The sequence below is a fragment of the Hevea brasiliensis genome, chromosome 3 (genome assembly GCF_030052815.1).
Source record: "Hevea brasiliensis isolate MT/VB/25A 57/8 chromosome 3, ASM3005281v1, whole genome shotgun sequence".
NCBI lineage: Eukaryota > Viridiplantae > Streptophyta > Magnoliopsida > Malpighiales > Euphorbiaceae > Hevea > Hevea brasiliensis.
The window spans coordinates 6,488,846-6,514,511 of record NC_079495.1 but is presented as its reverse complement, the minus strand read 5'-3'; the positions used below and the strand labels follow the sequence as shown (position 1 = coordinate 6,514,511).

Sequence of the window (25,666 nt, the reverse complement as noted above, 5' to 3'; positions counted from 1 at the left end):
GTTATGGTACAAGTGTCAATGTCAACTCACATATGGGAGTAGGAGGTTTATGGTCCACTTTTCTGATCACAACAACTAAATGCGTAATTCTTCTTGTATGCCAAACTTGAAGTTAGGGGTAGACCTACTTGCAAAACAGGCGGTGTAGGAATTCAATTGCAAAATGTATAGTGCGATTTGAGGGTTTTTTTAATTACTTTCTTTTGGCCAATATATTCATAGGTTTGACTTCCATGTACATTGATAATTAGAGCAAGGAGCGTTTCTTTTCGTGCTGCTTGCTCATGACGCAGTTTATAGTGGTGAAACTCAATGGGATATGTGGGGTTAATGATAATGAGAAGTTAGAGCAATGGAGGAGCATCTTAGATTTTGAGGTTTCATCTAATTAGAACTAAATGAGTGTAGCAGGGTTGATCTAGAAACAGTGCAAAGGTTTTCAAGGTGCATTTTTTGATAAGTTCTATTATACAAGAAGGATGATTGTAGCCAGGAGGATGACTAGCATATGATCAAAGCATGGTGGTTGACATGGACACATGCACTGGAAACTTGTGATTGCGAGATTCCATCTAAGTTGGAGTGAGCAAGTTTCCATAATTTGCAATTTGATCGGCTGACGTATGGCAAAACTATTGGGCAATGAGGAAACATGTCCATAAAATCAGTGTTAGCATGAGAATACTATGATGGATTTGTATGATACAAGAAAGGGCTAAAAGTAGAATGAGTGAATTTGTAGGGAGTTGGATGGCACCCGCTAACACTATTGTTTGGCAAAATAGAGGGTAGAATAAGCTAAGGTTTAGAAAGGTAAGGTCAGACATTTAACCTTTTCTTGTTTGAAGAAGCGGTATGCTAAATGATGGGTTAGCCATCTCTATCTTGTTGGTGATAAGTTAAAGTAAAGGAGGGTTAATATCAACGTTACAAAAATATCCTCCTTTATGAAAAAAGTAGTTTATAAAATAAGGGTAAAAGAGGCAGTGACATTACAAAAAAAATTTATAGTTTGAAAACCTTACCTCCTAAACCCTCCTAATTGTTGGGTTAAACTTCCATTCAAATGGAATGTTGGTAAGTTGAGAGAGCAGTTATTAGGGTGGTTTGGACATGCCTGGCATATGCTAGTTGATGCATCAGGATGGAAGGTGAGCATGTTCAAGTCAGAGGATTGAAGAAAAAGAAAGTTAGACTTAAGATGACTTGGGGCAAAGTGATGAAGAAAGCTTTAGCCAAATCAGATTTATAAAAGCGGCTCCAAGCTTAGTAGAATGAAGGAAAAGAATACGCTTGGCTGACCTTAACTAAATTAGGATTATGATGTAATTAGATTCATTTGAGTGAGTGTAATCTTTTGTATTGTTGAACATACATACTTCTTTTGGTGCCATCATGATGAGGTTGTTAAGTTTCAGTCATTAAGGAAATATGGAATGAGCAAAACTTTTTGCTATGGAGATTTGCCTATCTATGATCTGGTGATTGATAGAAAGTCCTTGAGGTTGGATGAATTACTTCATATGCTCTTTTTTTGGAAAGAAAGCCCATTAAATGGCTCTTGATGGGATGATTAGTAGGCTTTGGATAATTAGATCAATGTGGACATTGTATTGCATTTGGATGCATATACTTGTGCTTGGTGAGTCATTAATGCTTGTTTCTATCTTTGATTTCCCATATACATTTATTTTGTTTGCGTGAATTTTGGTGCTGCTATTAGGCAAAATTGGTACCCGTTGAGCACCTGTGCAAGCTTACACATACAGCAGAAATAGTGAAAAATAAAATGAAAAAGCTCTACCACGTCGGAGTTTGACATATCCTCTTTTGCCACTGCCAATTGGTAGTGACTGCTTGCTGATGATTTTACTGGTGTTTGTTCATATTTAAGTTGAATTGCCAATCTTGTGACTTGTCAGAAAGGGATCCATGGAACATGGAAGTATTTGTGCTAATCAGTTGCAGACCTGAAGGAATTTTGTTTCTGTTTGAAGTTAAGAACATTGGTGGTAGAGTTTTAATTGTTTATGCTATTAATATGAGTAATTGTCTTATCATATTTCTTAAACAAATACATAGTTTGCTGTTTCTGCTGTTTAATACATTGGCATGTGTCGTTTCAAGAATCATGATGTTCCCACAGACTTTGATGTGTTAAACAAACAACCCCGAACTAAAACTCCTAGTTTCCATTTTCTCTCGCTCTCAGTTCTCAACTCTCCTCTATCACTCTGAATCATTGATCTCAAAGGTTCACTGCTCATAAGCATGGCTTCACAACTCTCTCGTATCGCTTTGCTCCTCTCACATTGCTTGCCTTCCTCATGGGCAACCCCTGTCATGCTTCATTACAATTGTGCATCTATGGCTCCCTATTGCAGGCCCTGTCGCCTTCCTTGTCTCACCTCACCTCACCTCTTGTCTCATCTCCCCTGTTCTTGTCTACCTCAATGAGTTGGACCCTTCCTCTCAAAAAGTCAAAGGTATCAAAAGTTTTTCTGTTTGAATTCAAAATTTTTTGGGTTGCTAAAGGGGGCTTGTTTATTCCTTGGGGTGCAAAATTGAAAAATAATTAGTATTTTTTTGTATTTTTCATTTTTTCTGTCTGAAAAAATAATAAAGGATAACTGGATTTTATTATTTGGTTATTTATTGCTTTTAATTGCTCTTCAATGTATCCTTAATGTGATTGGTTACCATTATCGTGAATGATAATTGATGAGTTGAGTTGATTTGATCTGTAAGTGGTAGATGATAATGCGACCAGTTTTATTTTTCTTTCTTGTTCTATCTCAATATTTGGTACTTTGCACTGGGTTTTTGGACTATGCTTAGAAGAATTTGGTCTTCAAGCCTACAGCCTATCTCTTTTCAATTTTCATGGATTGCAGATTTTTGCCAAATTACCCCAAAATTGAAAAATTGAACCAAACCTAACCAATTGGTTTGGTCTGGTTTATATACTTTGAAACTTTAGTTGTTCAGTTTTTTCAGTTTAGTTCAAAACCAAACCAATAGTTTGCACACCCTAGTCATCTTGTGAATTTTGTTCATACTTTTGAACTTGTTTTTGTTTTTAATGTCCTTGAGTTGGGATGGAGTTTATTTCCATGATATATGGGTGCCAATTACATTATCACAAGTTTCCATAAGCTTGTGAATCTGTCACTTCCTTTGTTTTGGTTCACAATATTTATTTGTTGATTTTTTAAAAACTCGGTTGCTTATTTATAATTAAAAAAAATAAAAAAACATGAATTTTATGGGCCAATGAGGAATACGTAAATGATTGGACCTAATGTCATATTTTCAATGTTCTTTATAGGTTTAGATAATGTTTCATAGCTGGCAGTTAGGTAATTTGTTGTTATATCATCTGAACAGGCAATTTCTTGCCTACGAACATTCTCATTGATTTCTGTGGGTGCCTTTTTATTATTATTATTATTATTATTATTATTTTTAAGGTGGCTTATCATAACAGGATCACATTGATTAGGACTTTGTTTCAATTTATTTCAGTTTTATGTATCATAATCATAAGAGCTGTAATTTATATTGAATTTGTTATGTCTTTTGCTTCTCCAACTTTTTGTTTATGATACTTTCTCACCGTTTGAATAGTTCTATCACAATATAGATATAATTAATTGTCTAAAAGTTTGGTTTAAACTTCCTCCTAATGCATGTGCAGAATATTTCTCCTGGAATGAAGCTTTGGGGTGTTGTTGCTGAAGTAAATGAGAAGGACCTTGTGATTAGTCTACCTTGGGGCTTGCGTGGTTTAGTACGTTCCATAGATGCACTTGATCCTGTTTTGGGTGATGGAACTGAGGTACTAAATATATGAAATCACTATTCTTTCTATATTTTTTTTAAGTTTGTAATTATTACAATTTTAGTATGTATGTTCAATAATTTGTTTATCGTCTTTTGTTATTTTCATCCTTTCAGGATATCGAAGGCAACCTTCCAAGCATATTCCATGTTGGGCAGTTGGTTTCATGCACTGTGTTGCAATTGGATGATGATAAGAAAGATAATGGGAAAAGAAAAATCTGGCTTTCTTTGCACCTTTCATTGTTGCACAAAGGCTTCTCATTAGATGCCATTCAGGAAGGGATGGTATGAAAATTCAAATGACAAGAATATTTGATGTGTGGTGGCTGGTTTTTTTAATTCTGTATGTCATGTTGGATGATGAATTCTATAGTTGAGTTACTGTGTGAGGGCATGTCAACTTAAGGCTGAACTAGGATTCATATTGAACAAGGTTTTTTAATCAACTTTTATATATTTATATCAATTGATGTTCTAGTTCTTTGGTGGTTTATGAGTTTATGAATGGTATTGATAAAAACAAACGACAGTAGGTGCTTGCCTGATATTTGTTGTTTGATGTTGAGTGAGTTACATAGAAAGGTTCATTCTTGTATTTGTGAGCAATAATTTCTCTATTGCAACTAGTCCAACCTGGTCAAAGAAATAGCAATATCATGGGGCCTAGGCCAACCTGTATCTAGGTCAAGCTGTTAAGGTAGATACTGTTGACTGCTTGTATAACTAGCATGATCAACATAATTTAAAATAATTGGATAGTTTACAGAGCTCCTCCAGGATCCAGCATGTCTTATAAGTATGCAGCATCCGCATTTATATGCACGCAAGCAATCTTACTTAAAGATTTTGTTATCTTCTTGCTGTTTATTGTATTTTATGATGATTAATGTATTGGCATGTTCAGTGTAGTATTTGGACCTGAAAATGCATAGGATTGCTGTAAGTCTCATATGTGGTGTGATATCAATTACAATTATATCTTTAGAAGCCTGCCAAAAAAATATACAAAACACTTAGTATTGTTTGTTCAACAACCTCTCCAATATGAGAGAATCTGATTATCCCAAACCAGTCTCTCTTGGCATCATGATCCATCAAGAATTAATATCTTGTTCAACCAATCAAAACTAGTCAGGCAATAGGACCTTGGTGATGTTTATATCTGCTGTACAACTCACATTTATATGTACCCCAGTTAACTGTTGATGTTAGCCAAGTAAAATGACAATTATAAATTTAACTGTAAAGAGAGACTTGTGAGATAATTTTTCCAATTGGGTCATAAATCTAGCAAAACATGTTGCTGATGTTTAAACTTTGATATGGTGAGTGTAGTGAACCAAGTTATTTATCTTTTTAATGTAACATTGAATTAAAATATCATAATGAATTTGTGAGTGGAGAAATGTTCTGTATATCTGACCGTTTCCAAATCTCACAAAATTGGGAGCCTCTGTTTCTCCACTTAAATGTTTAAAAAAACATTTTTTGGTAATTATCTCCTATTTGAACCTTTTGTGGCAACTTTGTTGCATAGAGAAATGGTACTAATGCAACTAACATCTATTTAATTTAGAAACTGTGGGGCATAGATTTGTTGTCTATGCACAAAAATAACAACTACCAAGGATATAACGTGTCTTCTTCTTCTTTTATTTATAGGCTTTCCATAGTTTTTCTAATTGTGTCTAACCATTGTTTATTACTGCAGGTCCTAACTGCCTATGTGAAGAGCATTGAAGACCATGGCTACATTCTTCATTTTGGATTGCCTTCTTTTATGGGGTTTTTGCCAAAGAATAGCCAAGCTGGTAAATAACAGCCTGGCTTTTATGGTCTTGTTTGTGTAAATTTTTATTAATACCTTTCTATGTAGTTTGACTTACAGGTTACTTGCTTTTGTTTTCTCTTCTGCTCTCCTCCTACACTATTTTAAAGGTGTTAAAAATTATAAGTTTATAGTGCTTGCAAGGTTTCTTATTTTGAAAGCGAGGAAAGAAGTTCTGATGTTGATCCCTTTGACCATCTTTTGAGTTTAGCAGAGGGAAAGAACTGAGTGAATTTATGAAGGATGGGAACTATCACTATCCAATTATTTACATAGATGGCTTATTAAACTGAAATTTTTGGTCCAGTGGGAAGCTGTATTTGGATTTGCAGATTGTCTTTTTGTCTTGTAGCCCAGCTTCTTTTTATACATACATATAGGTGCTCTTTGTGTACATTTTAGTGTTATGCATATTTTATTTCCTGAAGAAAAAAAAAGGAATATTTTATTTTATGCCAATATTGCAGGCCATGAGCCTTATCTCATGTATTTTCCACTTGTGCATGAAACACACACAGATACTGCTGTCGTGCTTTTTGACTCATCTAATTCTTATACTGTCCCCTGTGGTTGTAGAAAGCAGGCATGCTGAAATGAAAGCTGGGCAACTGCTGCAAGGAATTGTTAGAAGCATTGATAAAACTCGTAAAGTTGTTTATCTAAGTTCTGAACCAGATGCCGTGTCAAAATGTGTGGTATGCTTATTTTTTTTCTTATTTTTTTTCTTTCTCCCTGTGTGATAACCCTGCTGTTCTAATGTTTTTTTGTTAAATTCCCATACAGATGAAGGATCTTAAGGGAATTTCAATTGATCTTCTGATTCCCGGCATGATGGTTAATGCCCGCGTACAGTCAACCCTAGAAAATGGGATTATGTTATCATTCCTTACCTATTTTACTGGAACTGTAAGTTTTCTGTAATCTTGTCAGCTAATCATAACAGTTATAGAATCTAGATGCAGTCATGGCTTCATAGCCTTTGATTTTGATTGTTCCTTTATGTCTCTGTAAATACATTTTTTTCTCCGTCTCTGTTTTACAGGTTGATGTGCTTCATTTGCAAAATGCTTTTCCTACTTCAAACTGGAAAGATGATTACAACAATAATAAGAAGGTCCTTTAACTGATTTTGAAATGTTTGATACTGTTGAATCTCACAGTATCAATATTTTACTCGATGTTTTGCTTTCATTGAATATAGCCAGAAATAAATGGTTACATATTGCAACTATATGTCAATTTATTTCTCTTTTTCTGTAGTATTTTCTTTCCTGCAAGCATTGTCTGCTTATTGTGGTATTATGCTTTATTCTTTACTGCGCTTTTATTATTTATTCTAGACATTGTTTTAAATCTTTAATTTTAGCTGGTATATGGCCGGCAATGTTCAAGCTGCAATATTAGTAGTTTTATTCTGTTTGATTTAACTAAGATACACCTATATTATTTTGGTTTAGGTCAATGCTAGGATATTATTTATTGATCCCTCAACTAGAGCAGTTGGCTTGACCCTGAATCAACATCTTGTTCATAATAATACTCCTCTGATGGTAAGTACACTAAAAATTTATGAAAATTTTATGCTTCTGTATTGATATTTTAGCCTTCACAATTGAGCTTTTGCAATCAGCAAATTTTTCTTTGCATTATTGTTGCATGGTGCACCTCTAAAGTGGGACTCTTTACACTTTTATGGAGCTAAGTGTATGCTGGTTTGTTTATAAATGGGAATTAACTTGAGCCACAACAACTCAAATGCAATAGAGCTTTGGCATGGATCAATTCTGGGCTTGGATGTGTTTGCTTTCTCTTAAATATTGTTTGTAGGGTTGAGTTGTGACTTGTGATCCTTTAGTTTGTTGCACAGGACAAAGTTCAAGTCTTCCCATACATTTAGGAAAGTTGACTATTACTTCCTGAGAACTGGGCATATGAGATTCTTTGGTTATACCTAGTATTTCAGGACTTAAGGTTATTCTTATTGGTACTGGAGCTTTGGTTGAGAAATATGCTACTGTTTTTGCTAAGTTGTCTCCCCCAGTATATTGTAATGCTCATGCATTTGACAAGTTGTCTCAGGCTTTGCTTATTAGTTTTCATCTAGGTTCTCTTTCCCTCGTGGACTGATGTTTGACTTGAAATGCAGCATGTTAAAGTTGGAGATATTTATGACAGTGCAAAAGTAGTCAGGGTAGATAAAGGCTTGGGTCTTCTGCTTGAAATCCCATCCACTCCAGTGTCAACACCAGCTTATGTTAGTGTATGTTCTCTCTCTCTTACATTTTTTTTTTTAAATCACTGATATCTTGATTGTGGCTAATTAGGGTTTGTGTCAACTACAGATATCTGATGTGGCTGAAAATGAAGTTGGCAAGCTTGAGAAAAAGTTTAAGGAAGGAAGTAAAATTCGTGTTCGAATTCTTGGATATAAGCATTTGGAAGGTCTTGCTACCGGGATTTTGAAGGTTCTCCTACATGAAGTGCATTTATAAACTATAATGTGAAAATTATATTGCTTTGCAATATTGCCCTGGACTATATTGCTGTTGATTAAATTGATGTGCTTATAGTCTGAGTAAAACTGATCTTCTCTGTCGAGTGGTTGGAAGAATTTGTTGAAATTACCTGCTCACATGTACAATGCTCATTTCTTTTTGCATCTTTTAGGTTTTTCTATTTTAAACGGGTGCTGCATCTTTTAGCAATGCCCATTATTGCTAGCTATCTGTTCAGTGCTCTAAGCCTTTAATAATCTAAGATTATTTGTTACTATGTTTTCATTTTGTTTTTTTCTGTTTTTTATCATGCAGGCAAGTGCTTTTGAAGGCACTGTATTCACCCACTCAGATGTTAAGCCTGGGATGATAGTGCGGGCCAAAATCTTAGCCGTGGACAGCTTTGGTGCCATTGTGCAATTTCCTGGTGGGGTGAAGGCACTCTGTCCTCTTCGCCATATGTCTGAATTTGAAATTGCAAAGCCTAGAAAAAAATTTAAGGTCACTTGCTGAAAAAATTTGCCTTTTGAGATTTACTTTTGTGATAGATAATGAAATAATGATGCTAATCATGGAATAGTTCTTTTAACTCATGTCAAGGATTTTAAAGCTGACCTGTGTTGTTGCTATTCAGGTTGGAGCTGAACTGGTGTTCCGGGTGCTTGGTTGCAAGTCCAAGAGAATTACTGTAACTCACAAGAAAACTCTTGTATGTTTATTCTGGAACTGCTCTATGCCAGTGTTTAGATTTAGAATTTTCATTAATGAGTGGTGCTACACTACACAAGGAACTTAATCAGAATTATAAATGGTTCATTATTTTTTGCAATGTTTTTAGACAATTCTTCTAATTATTTTCTAATGTGAAGATTATTAATTGCTGATTTGACAGGTCAAATCAAAACTTGCAATTCTTAGCTCATACGTTGATGTAACAGATGGGCTAATAACACATGGCTGGATAACAAAGATTGAAAAGCATGGCTGCTTTGTCCATTTTTATAATGGAGTCCAGGGATTTGCTCCCAGGCAAGTCTCAAAACATCCAGTTCACATTCTAATTACCTCTTCAATTTTAATTCTGCAAGAAGAAAGCCATTATTATGTTAATTCACTGTTTGCAATTCATCTTCTCTTTTTGTCATTTGTTCATTAGAATTTGTGCAGACTAGTCATATATCCATGTCTGTGTTTGAATTTTTTCATGGGCATGGTTTTTGAAAATGCATGTTAATAATTTTTTGAGGTTGTTTTATGTGGAGTATAGATGGATTAATTAGCTTGAGTAGGAATCTGAAGGTTCTAATGGTTGCATTAGGTAGAGGTGGAAACTAGGATCAAGTACAAGATGGAATAGCAGCAAGTATGGCTAATATATAACTGAAATAGCTATATTTTATGGTACAAATCTAGGAATATGCTTTATGGTTGGAATGCTGTGCCACTGAGAAACATGCTAAAATGATAGTTTAGGTGAAATGAGGCTTAACATAAAGGCAGTATGTGGAAAAATTGCATGATAGGTGAATGTATTTTGAGAACGTAGAATTTTCCTCCCCTTCTTTGTAAAAAGGAAAAGAAGACTAGAGAATTACAAGACTGAATTTGATTTTGATAATTCCGTGGCTCTTGTTTTTATTTTGAAAGTCCTTGTTTATCTGTAAATCTTTATTCTTTTTAGCTATAGCCTTCAAATTGTTACTATAGCTTAAGCAAACATTTTTTTTCACTTTCTTTTTATTTCTGATGTGATGCAAGCATAACTGCTTCAGGTGGATCCATTAATGTTAACTGATAGTTTACATTTGCTCGACTTTAGGATCAGGGTTAGATGATGCTAGTTTGAAAAGTTGCCAATGCTTAACATTTTGTCATGGTTGGTGAATAGGAGGAAAATGCTAATTTATGTTCTGTACTAGTGTTCAATAGTATTTACTTGTTTGTTTAATTTTTACGAATATCTTCTTTTGCCTTCAATGCCTTTCCTTTCAATTTAGTGAAGCCTTGTTGGTCTATTTTATCATTAAGTTAGATTTGCTATATTTTGTGTGATCATCAGAAGTTGGTGATTGATTATTCTTATTCTAAACCAGATCAGAGCTTGGACTAGAACCAGGAGATGATGCAGGTTCTGTGTATCATGCTGGACAAGTTGTCAAATGCAGAGTATTGAGTTCTATTCCTGCTTCACACAGGATCAACCTTAGTTTCATAATGAAGCCTACAAGGTTTGCTTGTTCACACATTTATTTTTCTCTTTTCTGTATAGATTCTTAAAGTAAACGTAAAATTGACATTTTCATTATGATACCCTCATATTGTTGCTCATCATATCTGCCTCTCTATCTGTTCTGGATGCCTGAGTCTACATGCAATACTACATAAACCTCATAGGTAATTACCTGGTTGACTTTTAAACATGGGCTCTGGGGTAGTTCTAAGCTGGTAGTTAAATCTATGTTCTGGGATTGATGTTATTGTTGATCTACCTCATATGTGGTGGTATCCAAGGTTTTACTCAAATTTTTTGCATTGATGCATTTATCTATAGCCTGCAAGAAATGAATTTATGATTAGTTTTTCTTATTAAATTATTATATTGACTTAGGAATTCAAAATGACAGGGTATCTGAAGAAGCTGTGAAGTTGGGTAGTGTTGTTGCAGGAGTTGTTGAGAAAGTAGCCCCTTTTGGTGTAGTAGTATATATTAATGCCAAAGGTTACATGAAGGGTACAATATCGACCGAACATTTGGCTGATCACCATGGTATTGATATTTTCCTTTTGTAAATTTTATCATTAGCTTTGCTGCTTCTTATTAGGTGTAATTATGGTTTTCCATTTTGCAGACCAAGCTTCTTTGTTGAAGTCAGTCTTGAAGCCTGGATATGAGTTTGATCAGCTTCTGGTCCTAGGTACTTTTTGAATGCTTGTCCTGGAGTTTTATTATTTTCCCACCGTTTTGCATGTTCCATTTGAATTGAGAAAGATTGGTTCCACTTTAAAGGCAACTTTTCTTTTTCTCCATAAGAAACAAGAATTAAAAGAGATGGTCCAAAGAAATATTGATCTGTCTTAATTTCCAGCACAGACCATGACTGAGGTGGACAAGTTCACCTCAATCAAACCATCCCTCATAATAGTATTATCGAAAAAAAATATTTTCTTGGCTTTATTTATTTATTTATTTTTTCTTCTTGTCTTCTCAAGTTCTTTTATTGGGGTATGTTTGACATAGTGGGAGGTGGGTGGATTCCCTGCCTGTAAGAAAATAAAGCTTCCTATTAAATATGGTGAGGATATTAGCTTAGTGGTGTTTCTGGAAGATAAAGACAGCACTTTCATCTTCCCCATGGCTTGCCAAGGGATATTTGTGTGTATATTGTGAAGAGGCATAAGCGGATGGAAGATGACTCTTTAAGGATGTAGTTGAGGCATTCTGTAGTGTGCTGTGAAATGATCCAAATTGCTTAAGCTTGGCTTGAATTTGACCCATGAAAATGCTTACTGGATCTGGAGATCATTCACTAACTTGAGAAATTGAACTCAAACCAGATTTGAGCTTTTAAATAACTCAAAATATAAATATTTTAGTAGTTTATGAATTTTGAATTTATAAATGGCAATTGATAAATATTATTGAGATAAAAATCTTATTGCTATATAAGATTATGTATAAAATACACTTATTTTTATTTATTTAAGCATGTGAAAAAGCTCAAACTTGTTTGAAAATTTACATATAAAACTTGAACAATTTGCTGAGGTTTTTATTATGGTGGAGTTTTGTTTGAGGTTGAATTAGATTTAAACAAACCAAACTTACATGTTCTGATGATTAACCTAGCGTGGCTCTATTATAATCCTACTTGTATCCTTGATTTGAAGCACATTCTTGTGCTAAAGGCTTAAAGCTATAGTTGAGGAATGCATATGTAAGGACTGCAAAAATTTATGTGCTTTCTTTCTTGCATACTAATGCAAGACAGTTTGCAGCTTTTGGCTTGTAGCTCTGGCTGGAGTCAATTTAAAAGTTAGGAAGGGGTAGAAACTCAAATAAACAACTAAGGATAATTTTGTGGCTGATTCAAATCAGAGCTTGTCTTTTAAGTTGTTTGTTGGATATAGTGATATTTTTTTGGCTTCTATGTGGGCATATGCTTTAGGCCCTTTTAGGTGGTTCCCTTGAGTATTGTCCCTTTTAGAGCATTACCTTTTTTTGGCTTGTTCACATGTTCTTGTTAGTTCTGTGTTGGAGGGTTCTTGCCTCCACAGTTTGTTCATGCTCAACGGAAAAGGTGACTAAGTGCATGAAGCATCCCACACTTGTGTGCTTTGAAAAGGGTTGATGTATGCAGTCTTACCCATGCTTTGTGTTTGCTGGTTTTATAACCATAGCAAGTGCACGGATCGCTAAAAAGTAATAAAGTGATGAGTAGAGTATCGTTCCCACAAGGACCGTGTTGAGTACCAAACTATAGTGATTTTAATTATCTAGACGATCAAGTTATAGAGAAATAATAATTAAATTTAAACTAAAAGAAATAAAGTCTAAAACAATTATCTAAAATACCAATGGATGAAAACAACCCAGAGTTAGGGGTTCACACTTCAATCAATTATGGAATCAATCTAATCCATTTAACAAATGGGAGATTATTACTTTGATGGAAATTAATCCTAAAGTATCCTAGATCCTCTCTCAAGGTTTCTAAGGTGTATTTCAATTAGAGCCAAACCCTACTTTCATTGGTGATTAGTCCTAATTAAAACCCTTTGAGATCTATGATTAATTTTGGAACTCCACAAAGGTTATCATCCTATTTCTAGATCAGATTTCCTAGGTTCAAAATCTTGATTTTTTAATACTAATCTTCACCTTTCAGTTCTTCAATCAGTATCTTAGATCATAGCTAGGTAGGTGCCAACACATAGCATGTTTAGTGAATATTTTCTGTGTGTTTTGTTGAATGAGATACAAGGTATTTATATACAAAGGATCCTATAATTAAGTATTCTGAATCCTATAATTAAGTATTCTAATTAGGGTGATATCCCACTAATTATGCTAACTAATTAGCTAACTAATTAAGAAAGAATATTATTTACATAATTATAGGATTGACTTCCTATAACACTCCCCCTGAAGTTGGAGCATAGATATTAATCATGCCCAACTTGTTACAAATGTAGTCAACCCGAGCCCTATTCAAAGCCTTTGTGAAGATATCTCCTAAATGCTCCCCGGTTTTGACATGCCCTGTTTGTTGAGATGATCTTCTGTTGAATTTTTTCTTGAGGGAAGTGACAATCAATTTCAATATGTTTAACACACTCATGAAACACTGAATTTGAGGCGATATGGAGAGCAGATTGATTGTCACACTATAGTTTGGTAGGAGATGAGGTTTCAAAACCCACTTCTTCCAATAATTGACGTGTTCACATTACTTCACACATAGCTTGGGCCATAGTTCGATATTCTGATTCAGCACTCGAACGAGAAACTATAGTCTGTTTCTTACTTCACCAAGATACTAAGTTTCCTCCAACAAAGATACAATATCCTGTAATGGATCTCCTATCAATCTTTGAACCTGCCCAATCTGCATCTGAAAAACACTCAATATTTAAGTGCCCATGATTGCTATATAAGAGACCACGACCTGGAGCACCCTTCAAGTAACATAAAATTTGCCCCAAAGCTTCCCAATGGTTAACAGTAGGAGAAGACATAAATTGACTTACAACACTAACTGAATATGCAATATCCGGACGAGTCACAATGAGATAATTAAGCTTGCCAACCAATCTCTTATACATCTCAGGGTCCTCAGATAGTTCACCATCTCCTGCTGTGAGCTGAAGATTTGGAGTCATTGGTGCACTGTATGGTTTGGCATCTATTTTTCCTGTTTCTGCTAATAAATCAAGGACATACTTCCTCTGAGATAAGAAGATGCATTTCTTACACCTTGAAACTTCAATGCCTAATAAATATTTCAACAAACCTAAATCTTTTGTTTGAAACTGAGTCTGAAGGAATGACTTAAGTGATGAAATGCCTGCAAAGTCATTTCCAGTAATAACAATATCATCAACATATATTATAAGTCAGATTAGTCCAGCTTTAAAGTGTCTAAAAAACACCGAATGATCGGACTTGCTCTTTTTCATACCAAACTGCTGAACTACCTCACTGAATCTGTCAAACCTAGCTCGAGGACTCTGTTTCAAGCGATAAAGGGATTTTTAAAGCTTGCAAACTTTGCCTAACTCCCCTTGAGCAACAAAACCTGGTGATTGCTCCATATAAACTTCCTCCTGGAGATCACCATGAACGAAAGCATTTTTTATATCTAACTGATGTAAAGGCCAATCATATCTAGCTGCCAAAGAAACAAACAAGCAAACAGAAGCTAGTTTAGCAATAGGAGAGAAAGTGTTAGAGTAATCAGTGCCATAAGTCTGAGTATATCCTTTAGCAACAAGGCGAGCCTTGAGACGAGCCACAGTACCATCGGGATTCACTTTGACTATAAAAACCCATTTACATCCAATAGCTTTCTTATCCGGGGGCAGATGTACCAATTCTCAAGTACCATTAGTATCTAAAGTCACTATTTCCTCTTCTATTGCAACACGCCAACCAGGATGGGACAATGCCTCAGCAACAGTTTTAGGAATAGAAATAGTATCTAGAGAGCTGATAAAACAATGAGATGATGGAGACAAGTGATCATAACATACAAAGGAAGAGATAGGATAAGTACATTGACGTTTACCTTTGCGAAGAATAATGGGAAGATCTAAGTTAAACTGAGGAGTAGTGGATGGAACTGGATCTTCTGACAAAGAATCTAGTGGAGGATCTGAGTCAAGAGTCTCCAATCTCCTAGAATAAACATGAACAACAGGTGGGCGAGGGGGTTGAGCCGGTGCTGGTGCAAGAGAATTCTGAGGACCTGGGTGAGGACTTGTGACTGGATGGACAGAATAGACTAAGAGATCATCTTCCTCCCTCGAACTCTCATAAATAGGTGAGGGAGGAAAGAATGGAGTAGATTCAAAAAAGGTAACATCAGCAGACACAATATAACGATTAAGGGTTGGAGAAAAACATTTGTACCCTTTTTGAAGTCAAGAATATCCAAGGAAGAGGCACCTAAGAGACATGGGATCCAGTTTAGTAACCTGTGGACGAACATCTGGCACAAAATAAGTACTACCAAAGATACGAGGTTCAATGGGAAACAAAGATTTAGAAGGAAACAAAATGGTATAAGGAATGTCACAGTTAAGGACAGATGATGGCATACGATTAATCAGGAAACAAGCTGTAGAAATTATATCAGCCTAAAATTGTTTAGGAGCCTTCATTTGAAAAAGCAGTGCCCGTGTTACCCCAAGGAGATGTTTATTTTTCCTTTCAGCAACCCCATTCTGGGATGGAGTATCAACACAAGATGTCTGATGAAGAATGCCTTTTTGTGACATATAGGTTTGAAAATTGTCAGAAAGATATTCCTTAGCATTATCGCTTCTCAATATATGCACAGACGTATTAAATTGATTTTGAATCTTAGCACAAAAAGCACAAAAAATAGAAAACAATTCTGAACGATTCTTTATTAAAAATAACCAAGTAACACGAGAATAATCATCAATAAATGTAACAAAATACTAAAATCTAGAGTTTAAAATAACAGGACATAGACCCTATACATCAGAATGAACTAACTCAAAAGGGGAAGAAGCCCGTTTATTAACTCGAGACACTTTAGACAAACGATGAAGTTTAGCAAACTGACAGGGCTCACAATCTCAAACTGACAAAGACTGAAATTGTGGATATAACTTCTTCAAGACAGATAAAGATGAATGTTCTAACCGATAATGGACTTTTAAAATATTGGAACACACAAGAGATCTTGGCACCTATTTGTCAAGGACATCTCATATCCTCTACTAATAATCTGCTTCGTTGTAAGATCCTGAAACAAACAATGATCAAGAAAAAATGAGACTATAATTTAAGACTCGAGTAAGTTTACTGACAAGAGAGTAAATTAAAGGCGAATTTGGGTAGACACAAAACATATGATACAGAAATGGATGGTGTGAGATTTGCAATGCCAAAACCAATGACACAAGACTTGGACCCATCGGCCAAAATAACAGAGGATGAAGGATGATGAGGTTGAAATGTAGATAGAAGGTTAGAATTACCTGTCATGTGGTCTGTAGCATCAGAATCAATGACCCATTTGGAGGAGACAAGGCATATAGTAGATTTACCTGACTCAGCTATTGCAGTGACTGGGGAACTAGAGGACTTTAGAGAGGCCTGATACTGTGAGAACTGTGCATATCCTTCAGCGGATACTAAAACTGCTTTCTCAGAAGGAGCTACTGAAGAGTCATCAACTACCATAGTGGCCATCCGAGATCGTGGGTTCTTATTTTGAAGTTTTGGACAATACCTTTTTGTATGACCTGGCTCATGGCAATAGTAACATTCAATTCCTCCAGAGTCACGATTAGGGGCAACCTCCCCATTAGGCTGGTTACCCCTATTGCCACTATACCCTCATTTACTGCTTCCTTTATGACTTTACCTGCCACTGTTAGTACGACTAACAAGAGCACTATTAACAGATTGGGAGAATTGGGGCGCTTCAGTGCAAAGTACTCTTGAGAAAGTATCATGCAGAGATGAAATTTCAGAACCAGAAAGAATTTAAGATTTAGCAGTTTCAAACTCTGGGGGAAGACTTGCCAAAAAACTCATGATAGCCATTTATTCTCGTTGAGCTTGTTGAACTTTCACATCATGATTAAACGGCATTAAGACATTAAGTTCTTCATAGATCCTTTTAAAATCCATAAAATAGGTTGTGAGAGACCTATCTTGTTTCTCTGCACGATAAAATGCTTTACATATCTCATAAATACGAGAGATATTTCCTTTACCCGAATATAAAAATTCTAAACAATCCATCAATTCTTTAACAAACTCACAGTGATTAATTAAGCTAATTACCTCACTGTTAATGGAATTGCGAATTTGCAGGAACAAACGAGCATTCTCCCTCATACAAGTTTGCTTTGTATCATCAGTAGGTGGATCATGGGTGAGATGATCATCCTTGTCGATACTCTGCAAATAAACCTGAACCGTCTTACTCCAATCTAGATAATTAGAACCATTAAGTTTGTGTTCATGATTTTCGTCATCACAAGAATCACATCAGCTATTCACTTTTACTTTCTACCATTAAAAAAATTTCACAACAGCCAATCACAGAAATCTTCTTTCCCAAACCAATAAACACAGAGAAAACACACCTCAAGACACAATTTTAAAGCAGTTCAGTGTAACAGAAGCCATAAACAGACCCAACAGTAGGTGGACCAAGACAAATCACCTCCACAAAGGCACCCTATGGCAAAACAACTAACAGGGATGCAGTATACACCCAAGGCGATGCTAGCGAGAGCAATCGGAGCGGCAGAGGACGTCAAACGCGCGTCCACCCGCGGGCAAGTGGGACGGCGACAGGAGCTTGTACCGGCACGTGAGCCTCATTCGCCGATCTTCTAGTGATCGGATTTTCTGGGTGAGGTTGCCGGCAAGGGACCTTCCTTCTTGGGTGGGCGGTGAGACTTAAATGTCACCTTGAGATGGTGACCTAACTCCACAGTGACGCTTCTGATAGAAACAAAAAAGAATTCTTTTTTAACAAAGCTCTGATACCATGTAGTGAATATTTTCTATGTGTTTTATTGAATAAGATACAAGGTATTTATAGACAAAGGATCCTCTAATTAAGTATTCTGAATCCTATAATAAAGTATTCTAATTGGGGTGATATCCCACTAATTATGCTAACTAATTAAGAAAGAATATTATTTACATAATTATAGGATTGACTTCCTATAACAGCATGCATTAAGAACACAAGAGATTGAATCAAAGAACAAAACCTCCCAATATATTAAATAAAATCAAATCAGATCCATAATTAAATTGAGAGTGCTACATCCCTAACCCTGGAACAAAGAAACTACTAACGCATGGTGAGTTTCACAATTAAGTTTATAAAAAGATAAAGAGAAGATATGAAAAGAAAATAGAGTGAAAGAACCCAGAAGGAGAGTTGCAACCTTGGACTTTTGGAACTTCAGCTGAAAATCCCTTCTAGTAATCTTGCAGATCTTGTTTCTCCCTTGCCTCTCTTGAAGTTGATGTGTATCCTTGAATGTAAATTCTTTTTCTCCCTCTTTCAATTCTTGACTTGTTATATTTATATGTGGTGTAAAAACCTTAATTTCAGAGTCCATATCTGGTGTAAAGAGAATCCATATAGCCGACCCCAAATTTTTGAGATAAAAGTTTAGTTTAGTTTAGTTGAGTTGAGTTGTAAAATCCCTAAATTTTTGAGATAAAAGTTTAGTTTAGTTGAGTTGAGTTGAGTTATAAAAACCCTAATTTCAGAGTCCTAGAAGCATTAGGAGTCCATTCGGATCAGGTTGGAAGCAAGAAAAGTCACATTAGAATTACTGTCAGGGGACCTTACACGGGCCGTGTAGTGATACACGCCACGTGTAATTTTCTGCCACTTTGTTTTCCAAGTTTTCTTCAGTCCAGAAAGTTGTAAGGGGTCCAGGAAGTTACACGGGGCAGGTTACATGACCTGTGTAATGCTTCTGCCCCTGTATTGTTCATGTTTTGACCTTCAAATCTCTTTCAAACTTGTCTTTGATTTTAGAACCACATAAAAACATCTGATAAAATATAAAAATCAATGAATTGAGTTGGATTAACATGTTTTTTAAAATAATAATGAAAGCACATAAAAATAAACACGAAATGAGACTAAATGCCAACAAAATGCAATGAATGTTAGCTTTAAATATCTATATAATTTGACTTAATCAAATGCCCCTAAACTCAAACTTTTGCTTGTCTTCAAGCAAAACAAAACTTTTTAAAAACTCATTGGGATACTTAGAAGCATAACAAAAAACTTGACTTGCACATAGTTGGACACTCTTCAACCTTCATACCAATTCCCACTTTCAAGGCATAGGGACCTCAACAGTTGCCTGCTAGAACCTTACCTTCTTTATGGTGTTTTAACTAGTTATTCATCTATACAAGGCCATTAATAAGTCACAAATAATCTGTTTTATCAGAATAGACTTGAGAAACACTTGCTCCCCTAAATTGTTGCCTCTATTGTGGATAACTGTGATGAAGTGACTCAATTCCAACTCCATAGGCATATCTCAATTTTCTATTTCCGCTAATGTAGCATACACTTTTCAAAAAAATCAAAAGGTCTTTAAAAGGGTTGTAATAGGGCTAAAGGGATAATGACTTGGTTGTCAATGAAAGGTTTATAGGGAATGCAAATATAAGGATAACATTTATGCATAAACTACCAAGTATACTAAGTTTATTTTTACTGATTTTGTATGGAGAGGAGGGGCTTTTGGTTTTTGTAGTGCCAAGCATGCTTCTGTGATACTTATCTTGGGACATCTTCTTCTTCTTCCTTTTTTTTTGGTCCCTTTTGTCCTCTCTCCCAAACTCATTGTTTTTGCTGGGTTGGAAAAACAAATTTTTATTTGATTTTAATTGCACACTTGCACTCTTTCTTGAGTTCGACATCCTCTCTCCATTTTTTTTTTTTGCACCTAATATACTTTTTACTTGTGCATTTAGCTTCCTCAAAAGGGTATGGTAGGTGTTTAGGCTAGGAGATAGGTAATTAATATAGGTAAATAATAAATTCTAAGGGATAAATATAGGTTTCAAGTTGGCTGCAAGGGATATATATTTTAATTAGGAGTGGCTAAGGCTTAGTGAAGCTATATCAAAGAATGCCTTGATAATTTCATCATCAAGCGTATGCTGGGATTTCGCCTCGATAGGTCCAAGAGACATGTTCTAGAGCTGGTGAGGCATTTTTAGTTTTGCTTGTACTTCAAAAGTTTTCTCCTAATTTTGCCAGTTCAATATGACAGATTAATGGCTATGAAGAGGTTTAACTAGTTTAATTCCATTTAGGTGATTTAGTTTTTCACAAACAACATATTAAAGCCTTTTCGCCCATTCAGTTACATTCATTCCTCTTTCTCAGAGAGTTCAATCATTAGCTCATCAAGTTTTTAGTTATAATTTTAAGTTAAAAACCTTTTGAAAAAGTTCAGAATTTTTAAAATTTTTAAAAATTTTCTGGATTTTTGACACACAAATATGATATAGACATAATAAGGTGATGCAGAATGAAATGCAATATATGAATGCAATGCATGAAATGCACCTCCAAACTCAAATTTGACATTGTCCTCAATGTCATCAAGATATCATAATCAGGTCAACAGCAACATCATAAATGTAATAACAAGGAAAAGCTAATGGATATAGAATACTCTCCCTTAAAGCTCGCTTTCCCTTGAAGATTTGTGAGTTTGATCTCCATCGCTCCCTTCAAGTGCTTCTTGAAGCGACAAAGTAAACAAATATCAAAACAAGTTTGGGAGGGTGATAAAATATAAGAAATAGACAAATGCAAAGATTAAATTTAAAACTTGAGTTGCCTTCCAAAAAGTGCTAATTTAAGGTCATTAGCTTGACCCCTTTTAAAATTGCTAATCAAAAAGTGGCTTTCGCCCATAGTAGTTGTCATGTAATACCACATATGGGTCTTGATTTGTGGTACCCTCAAGATTGGCAAGATCTGAAACAAAATTGCACATAGCACGAACAACGCATGGCTTGGAATGATATGCTTGGGATGAGGACTGTTTTAGCTCATGGAGGACATATGATGATGTAGGAGGTATCCATGATGGAAAAGGGTCTTCTGGTGGTGTATGTGTAAGCATCATTAATGAACTTAAATTGATAGTCTCATTAATTTCTTCATCTACCACCTTAATCTCTGATTTGTCTTCATGTAAGCACTCTTCCAATGACCCACTAATAATAAAGGAGTTGTTTTCTTCAACTTTAGGTTCAATTTCTTCTTCAAGTAACTTCTGCTCTTGTGAGAACTCTAATGGTAAGTCATCTTCAAAGGAATTTTGTTCTTGAAGCTCAACTTCTTCTATAGGTTCAAATTCCCATGAAGCTTCTTCATTTTCCCAACTTTGTTGATTTGATTCCTCCTCATAAAGTGATAGCTCATTGTTTACCATTAGATTGTCAAAATTTTTCAATGGAGATACTGCCTCTTCAAGTCCCACTCTATTCTCTAATTACAGCTCGAATGGTTGGTGTGAAATATTAGATTGATAGGTGTGTTGGGGGAGAGGGTATTGGTGGCTCCAACTTTACAGTGAAGGATCCCAATGTCAATGGTAATCAAAATCTACCATGTCATTCAACAAGTGAATGGCATTCTCATGGTTTCTTTGAAGAACATGATCACCGATAGCCCAAGCTCCATAATCTATCCAATTCCTTGTCACTTCATCCAGACCATTGTAGAAATTTAGAGTGAGTTCATAATTTGAAAGACTATGATTGGCACATTGCTCTACCAATTTATTGAATCTTCTCCAAGCATTGTAAAATGGTTCATTGTATTGTTGAATAAAACTTGTGAAAACCTGTTGATAAAACATCTCAATGTACCTCACAAGAAAAACAAGTAAAAATAAAATTAGACAAGAAATAAACTATAAAAGAAATAAGAATGTCTAGAATAATCAAATCGCTAATCGCTTGATATCAAGCACCGGTCACCGGCAACGGCGCCAAAAACTTGTTTGCTGGTTTTACAACCACCGCAAGTGCACGGATCGCTAACAAGTAATGAAGTGATGAGTAGAGTATCGTTCTCACGAGGACCGTGTTGAGTATCAAATTATAGTGATTTTAATTATCTAGACGATTGAGTTATGGAGAAATAATAATTAAATCTAAACTAAAAGAAATAAAGTCTAAAACAATTATCTAAAATACCAATGGATGAAAACAATCCAGAGTTAGGGGTTCACACTTCAATCAATTATTGAATTAATCTAATTCATTCAATAAATGGGAGATTATTATTTTGATGGAAATTAATCCTAAAGTATCCTAGATCTTCTCTCAAGGTATCTAAATTGTATTTCAATTATAGCAAAACCCTACTTTCATTGGTGATTAGTCCTAATCAACATCCTTTGAGATCTATGATTAATTTTGGAACTCTATAAAGGTTATTAGCCTATCTCTAGGTCAGATTTCCTAGGTTCAAAATCTTGATTTTCTAATACTAATCTTCACCTTTCAGTTCTTTAATTAGTATCTTAGATCATAGCTAGGTGGGTACCAACATATAGCATGCATTAAGAACACGAGATTGAATCAAAGGACAAAACCCCCAATATATTAAATAAAATAAAATCAGATCCATAATTAAATTGAGAGCGCTACATCCTTAACCCTAGATCAAAGAAACTGCTCACACATGGTGAGTTTTACAATCAAGTTTATAAAAAGATAAAGAGAAGACATCAGAAGAAAATAGAGTGAAAGAACCCAAAAGGAGAGTTGCAGCCTTGGACTTTCGGAATTTCAGCTGAAAATCCCTTCTGGCAATCTTGCAGATCTTGTTTCTCCCATGCCTCTCTTGAAGTTGATGTGCATCCTTGAATGTAAATTCTTTTTCTCCTTCTTTCAATTCTTGACTTGTTATATTTATATCTGGTGTAAAAACCCTAATTTCAGAGTCCTAGAAGCATTAGGAGTCTATCCGGGTCGGGTTGTAAGCAAGAAAACCCCATCAAAATTGTTGTCAGGGTACTTTATATGGGCCGTGTAGTGATACACGCCCCGTGTAACTTTCTTCCACTTTGTTTCTCAAGTTTTCTTCAGTCCAGAAAGTTGCACGGGGTCCAGGAAGTTACACGGGGCAGGTTACACGGCCCGTGTAATGCTTCTGGCCCTGTATTCTTCACGTTTTGACCTCTAAATCTCTTCCAAACTCGTCTTTGATTCTAGAACCACATAAAAACACCTGATAAAATATAAAAATCAATGAATTGAGTTGGATTAACATGTTTTCTAAAATAATAATGAAAACACATAAAAATAAACATGAAAGAAACATGAAAGGAGACTAAATGCCAACAAAATGCAATGAATGTTAACCTTAAATGTCTATATAATTTGACTTAATCACTTTGTAGAGATGATGTTTTTGTTGCTCAAACCCGTGACCTCTTGGTCACAATTGGAATAACTTTACCATTACACAAAAGCCACCCTCTATGCTCATGCTCAATATTTCTCCAAAAAAAAAAAAAAACTGGTTTTAACACATTTTTGTGGTCAAGCTATGGTTGAGGAGTTTACATCAAAAGATTGCAAGAATTGTATGTGCATATTCTTGCTTAGTGGGTCAAGACAACTTTACAGGTTTTGTCTTCTAGGTCTGGTTTGAGTCAATTTAAAGGCTGGGAAGGGGTAGAATCTCAAATAAACAGCTAAGGCTAACTTTGGGTGGCTGGCTCAAAGTAGAGCTTTTCTTTTTAATTAGTTTATGGGGCATAGCGGCATTTTTGGCTTCAATGTGGCCCCCATACTTTTGGGACTTGTAGGGCATCCTACTTGATTGGAGTTCATTGCCTTTTTTTTTTAGCTTGTTTTCATGTTCTTGTTTGTAATTTTCTCTGGAGTTTTTAGGAAGATTTCTTGTCCTGCACAGTGTATTAACTCCCATTCTCTCAAAATAAAACATTTCTTCTCTTAAAAATAAAATGATGGATGGCTGAAATATGTAATTAATTGCTGGTTTTCAGGTCTGTTTGCAGTTAAAAATAAAAGAAAAATATAGAAGGTTCTACACATACACTTATAAGTCCTTTAGAGTTTATAAATCATAAATTCTAAGCCTAATAGAATTCTAAATTTCTTGGTTCTACAATGAATATAATTCCGAAGTTCCAACTTCTTATTCAGCATCACTTGGGCATCATATCAGGGTTCCCGTAGACATCTACACCTAGTGTTGAATTGCATCGCACAATCCAATGAAGCTTATAACTGCTGGGACTTTTATTGGTCGCAAACTGAATAGTAAGCATTACAAAGCATGAGTATATATAGACTCAAAGTAACTGTAAACCTTTAAAACATTGGACTCGAAAAACTGTTGATAATCCTCTGAGGATTTGGACCCCCTAAGAAAACTAAAAAAAATGTTCTCCTAAACAAATAGTGGGCTATTAATGACATCTAGACCATTAATGCGGAGATTACAAAAATGCATGAGACAAAATTGTAAAATTTTAAATCAGTGGCACGCCCACACACACACATAAAAGAGACTTTAAGGACCAGAAAATAGTTAGTAATGTCCTACATAAGCCCTATATGACATTTGGACCATAACTCTGTTTCCTGAGTCTTTAAATTTGAATTTTCTTGGCTTAATTGTCCTCATCACAGTGCATACATTTGATTCTCTAATAATGTACTGTAAGCTGGACAGCTGTCTTCACGTTCAGGGATTTTATGTTGATATGTATTCAAAACCAAATTGTTGTGTGCCTTGAAATCTTTGAACTGGATCCAATATGTGGTCCAACCTTAAAAAGTTTGGAGACATGCTGGTAGAATTGTATTTTGATCTTTATGAAATCCAATTATTATGCATATACGACAGATTCTTTAATTGAATCTGATAGTTGACTCAATCTGAAACATTTTGGAGCTTGATGTGGACCTGTCAACCCAAATCACTCTATCATTAGGAAATCTGGTATGATTCATTTTTCATGCATATATGTACTTTCACAAGGTTTTTTAGTCTAATTATCTCTGTACCCTCTTTTTTTATTTTTTTAAATTTTAACTTGAAAGACTGGGTGTACAGAGGTTTAGGTTTTGAGAGATTTTGTTTTTTTTGCTCTCCTTCACCCGTGGATCTATGCTATTCATTAACCTTGTAAATTTGTATGGTTTTTCCCCCCTATTTTGTTGTTCTTTGTTATTTGCACTTGAATAAATTAGGTTTGCTATAATACTAATCAGTGCAAAAGGAGCAAAATCCCTAAAATTCCTGCCCTGTTGTACAAACCTGTATGTTCTATGTGAGCATCATGAAGCACCATGCCACTGTTGTGGTGCTTTGTGAATTTGAAGCTACCAAAATGTAAAGGCCTGATTTGCCCCGTGATCCCTGTCCCCCTTTTCATTTTTTTTCTGTTGCTGTGTGCAAGATTGTTTACACTAAGTATGATATATCAATTAATTATTTTGGAATATGTTGATGCATTGCAATAGATATCGAGAGCAACAATTTGATTCTTTCTGCGAAATATTCTCTTGTCAAGTCCGCTCAGCATCTTCCTTCAGATCTTAGTCAGATTCATCCTCAGTCAATAGTCCATGTGAGTATTACAGGTTACTCTCTTGTAATTATTCTAGTCTTGTTTGTAGATATATCTTATGTGTTGATGTGGTTTTGAATGTTTCCATTAACAATGCAATTGACTT

The 25,666-nt window shown here is 35.2% G+C and overlaps 1 protein-coding gene across 1 annotated transcript in view; it reads left to right on the top strand.

Moving 5' to 3' along the window:
• Nucleotides 1-25,666, top strand: part of LOC110655113 (rRNA biogenesis protein RRP5) — a 44,715-nt gene that overhangs the window by 872 nt on the left and 18,177 nt on the right. Inside the window, exons 3-18 of the mRNA XM_021811296.2 lie at nucleotides 3,698-3,838; nucleotides 3,958-4,128; nucleotides 5,555-5,654; nucleotides 6,248-6,366; nucleotides 6,455-6,577; nucleotides 6,714-6,785; nucleotides 7,129-7,221; nucleotides 7,818-7,931; nucleotides 8,014-8,136; nucleotides 8,482-8,667; nucleotides 8,801-8,875; nucleotides 9,059-9,195; nucleotides 10,260-10,394; nucleotides 10,791-10,933; nucleotides 11,016-11,081; nucleotides 25,454-25,560. Of these exons, the coding sequence (XP_021666988.2) occupies nucleotides 3,698-3,838; nucleotides 3,958-4,128; nucleotides 5,555-5,654; nucleotides 6,248-6,366; nucleotides 6,455-6,577; nucleotides 6,714-6,785; nucleotides 7,129-7,221; nucleotides 7,818-7,931; nucleotides 8,014-8,136; nucleotides 8,482-8,667; nucleotides 8,801-8,875; nucleotides 9,059-9,195; nucleotides 10,260-10,394; nucleotides 10,791-10,933; nucleotides 11,016-11,081; nucleotides 25,454-25,560 (1,905 nt within the window). The remainder of the gene's footprint in view (nucleotides 1-3,697; nucleotides 3,839-3,957; nucleotides 4,129-5,554; nucleotides 5,655-6,247; nucleotides 6,367-6,454; nucleotides 6,578-6,713; nucleotides 6,786-7,128; nucleotides 7,222-7,817; nucleotides 7,932-8,013; nucleotides 8,137-8,481; nucleotides 8,668-8,800; nucleotides 8,876-9,058; nucleotides 9,196-10,259; nucleotides 10,395-10,790; nucleotides 10,934-11,015; nucleotides 11,082-25,453; nucleotides 25,561-25,666) is intronic.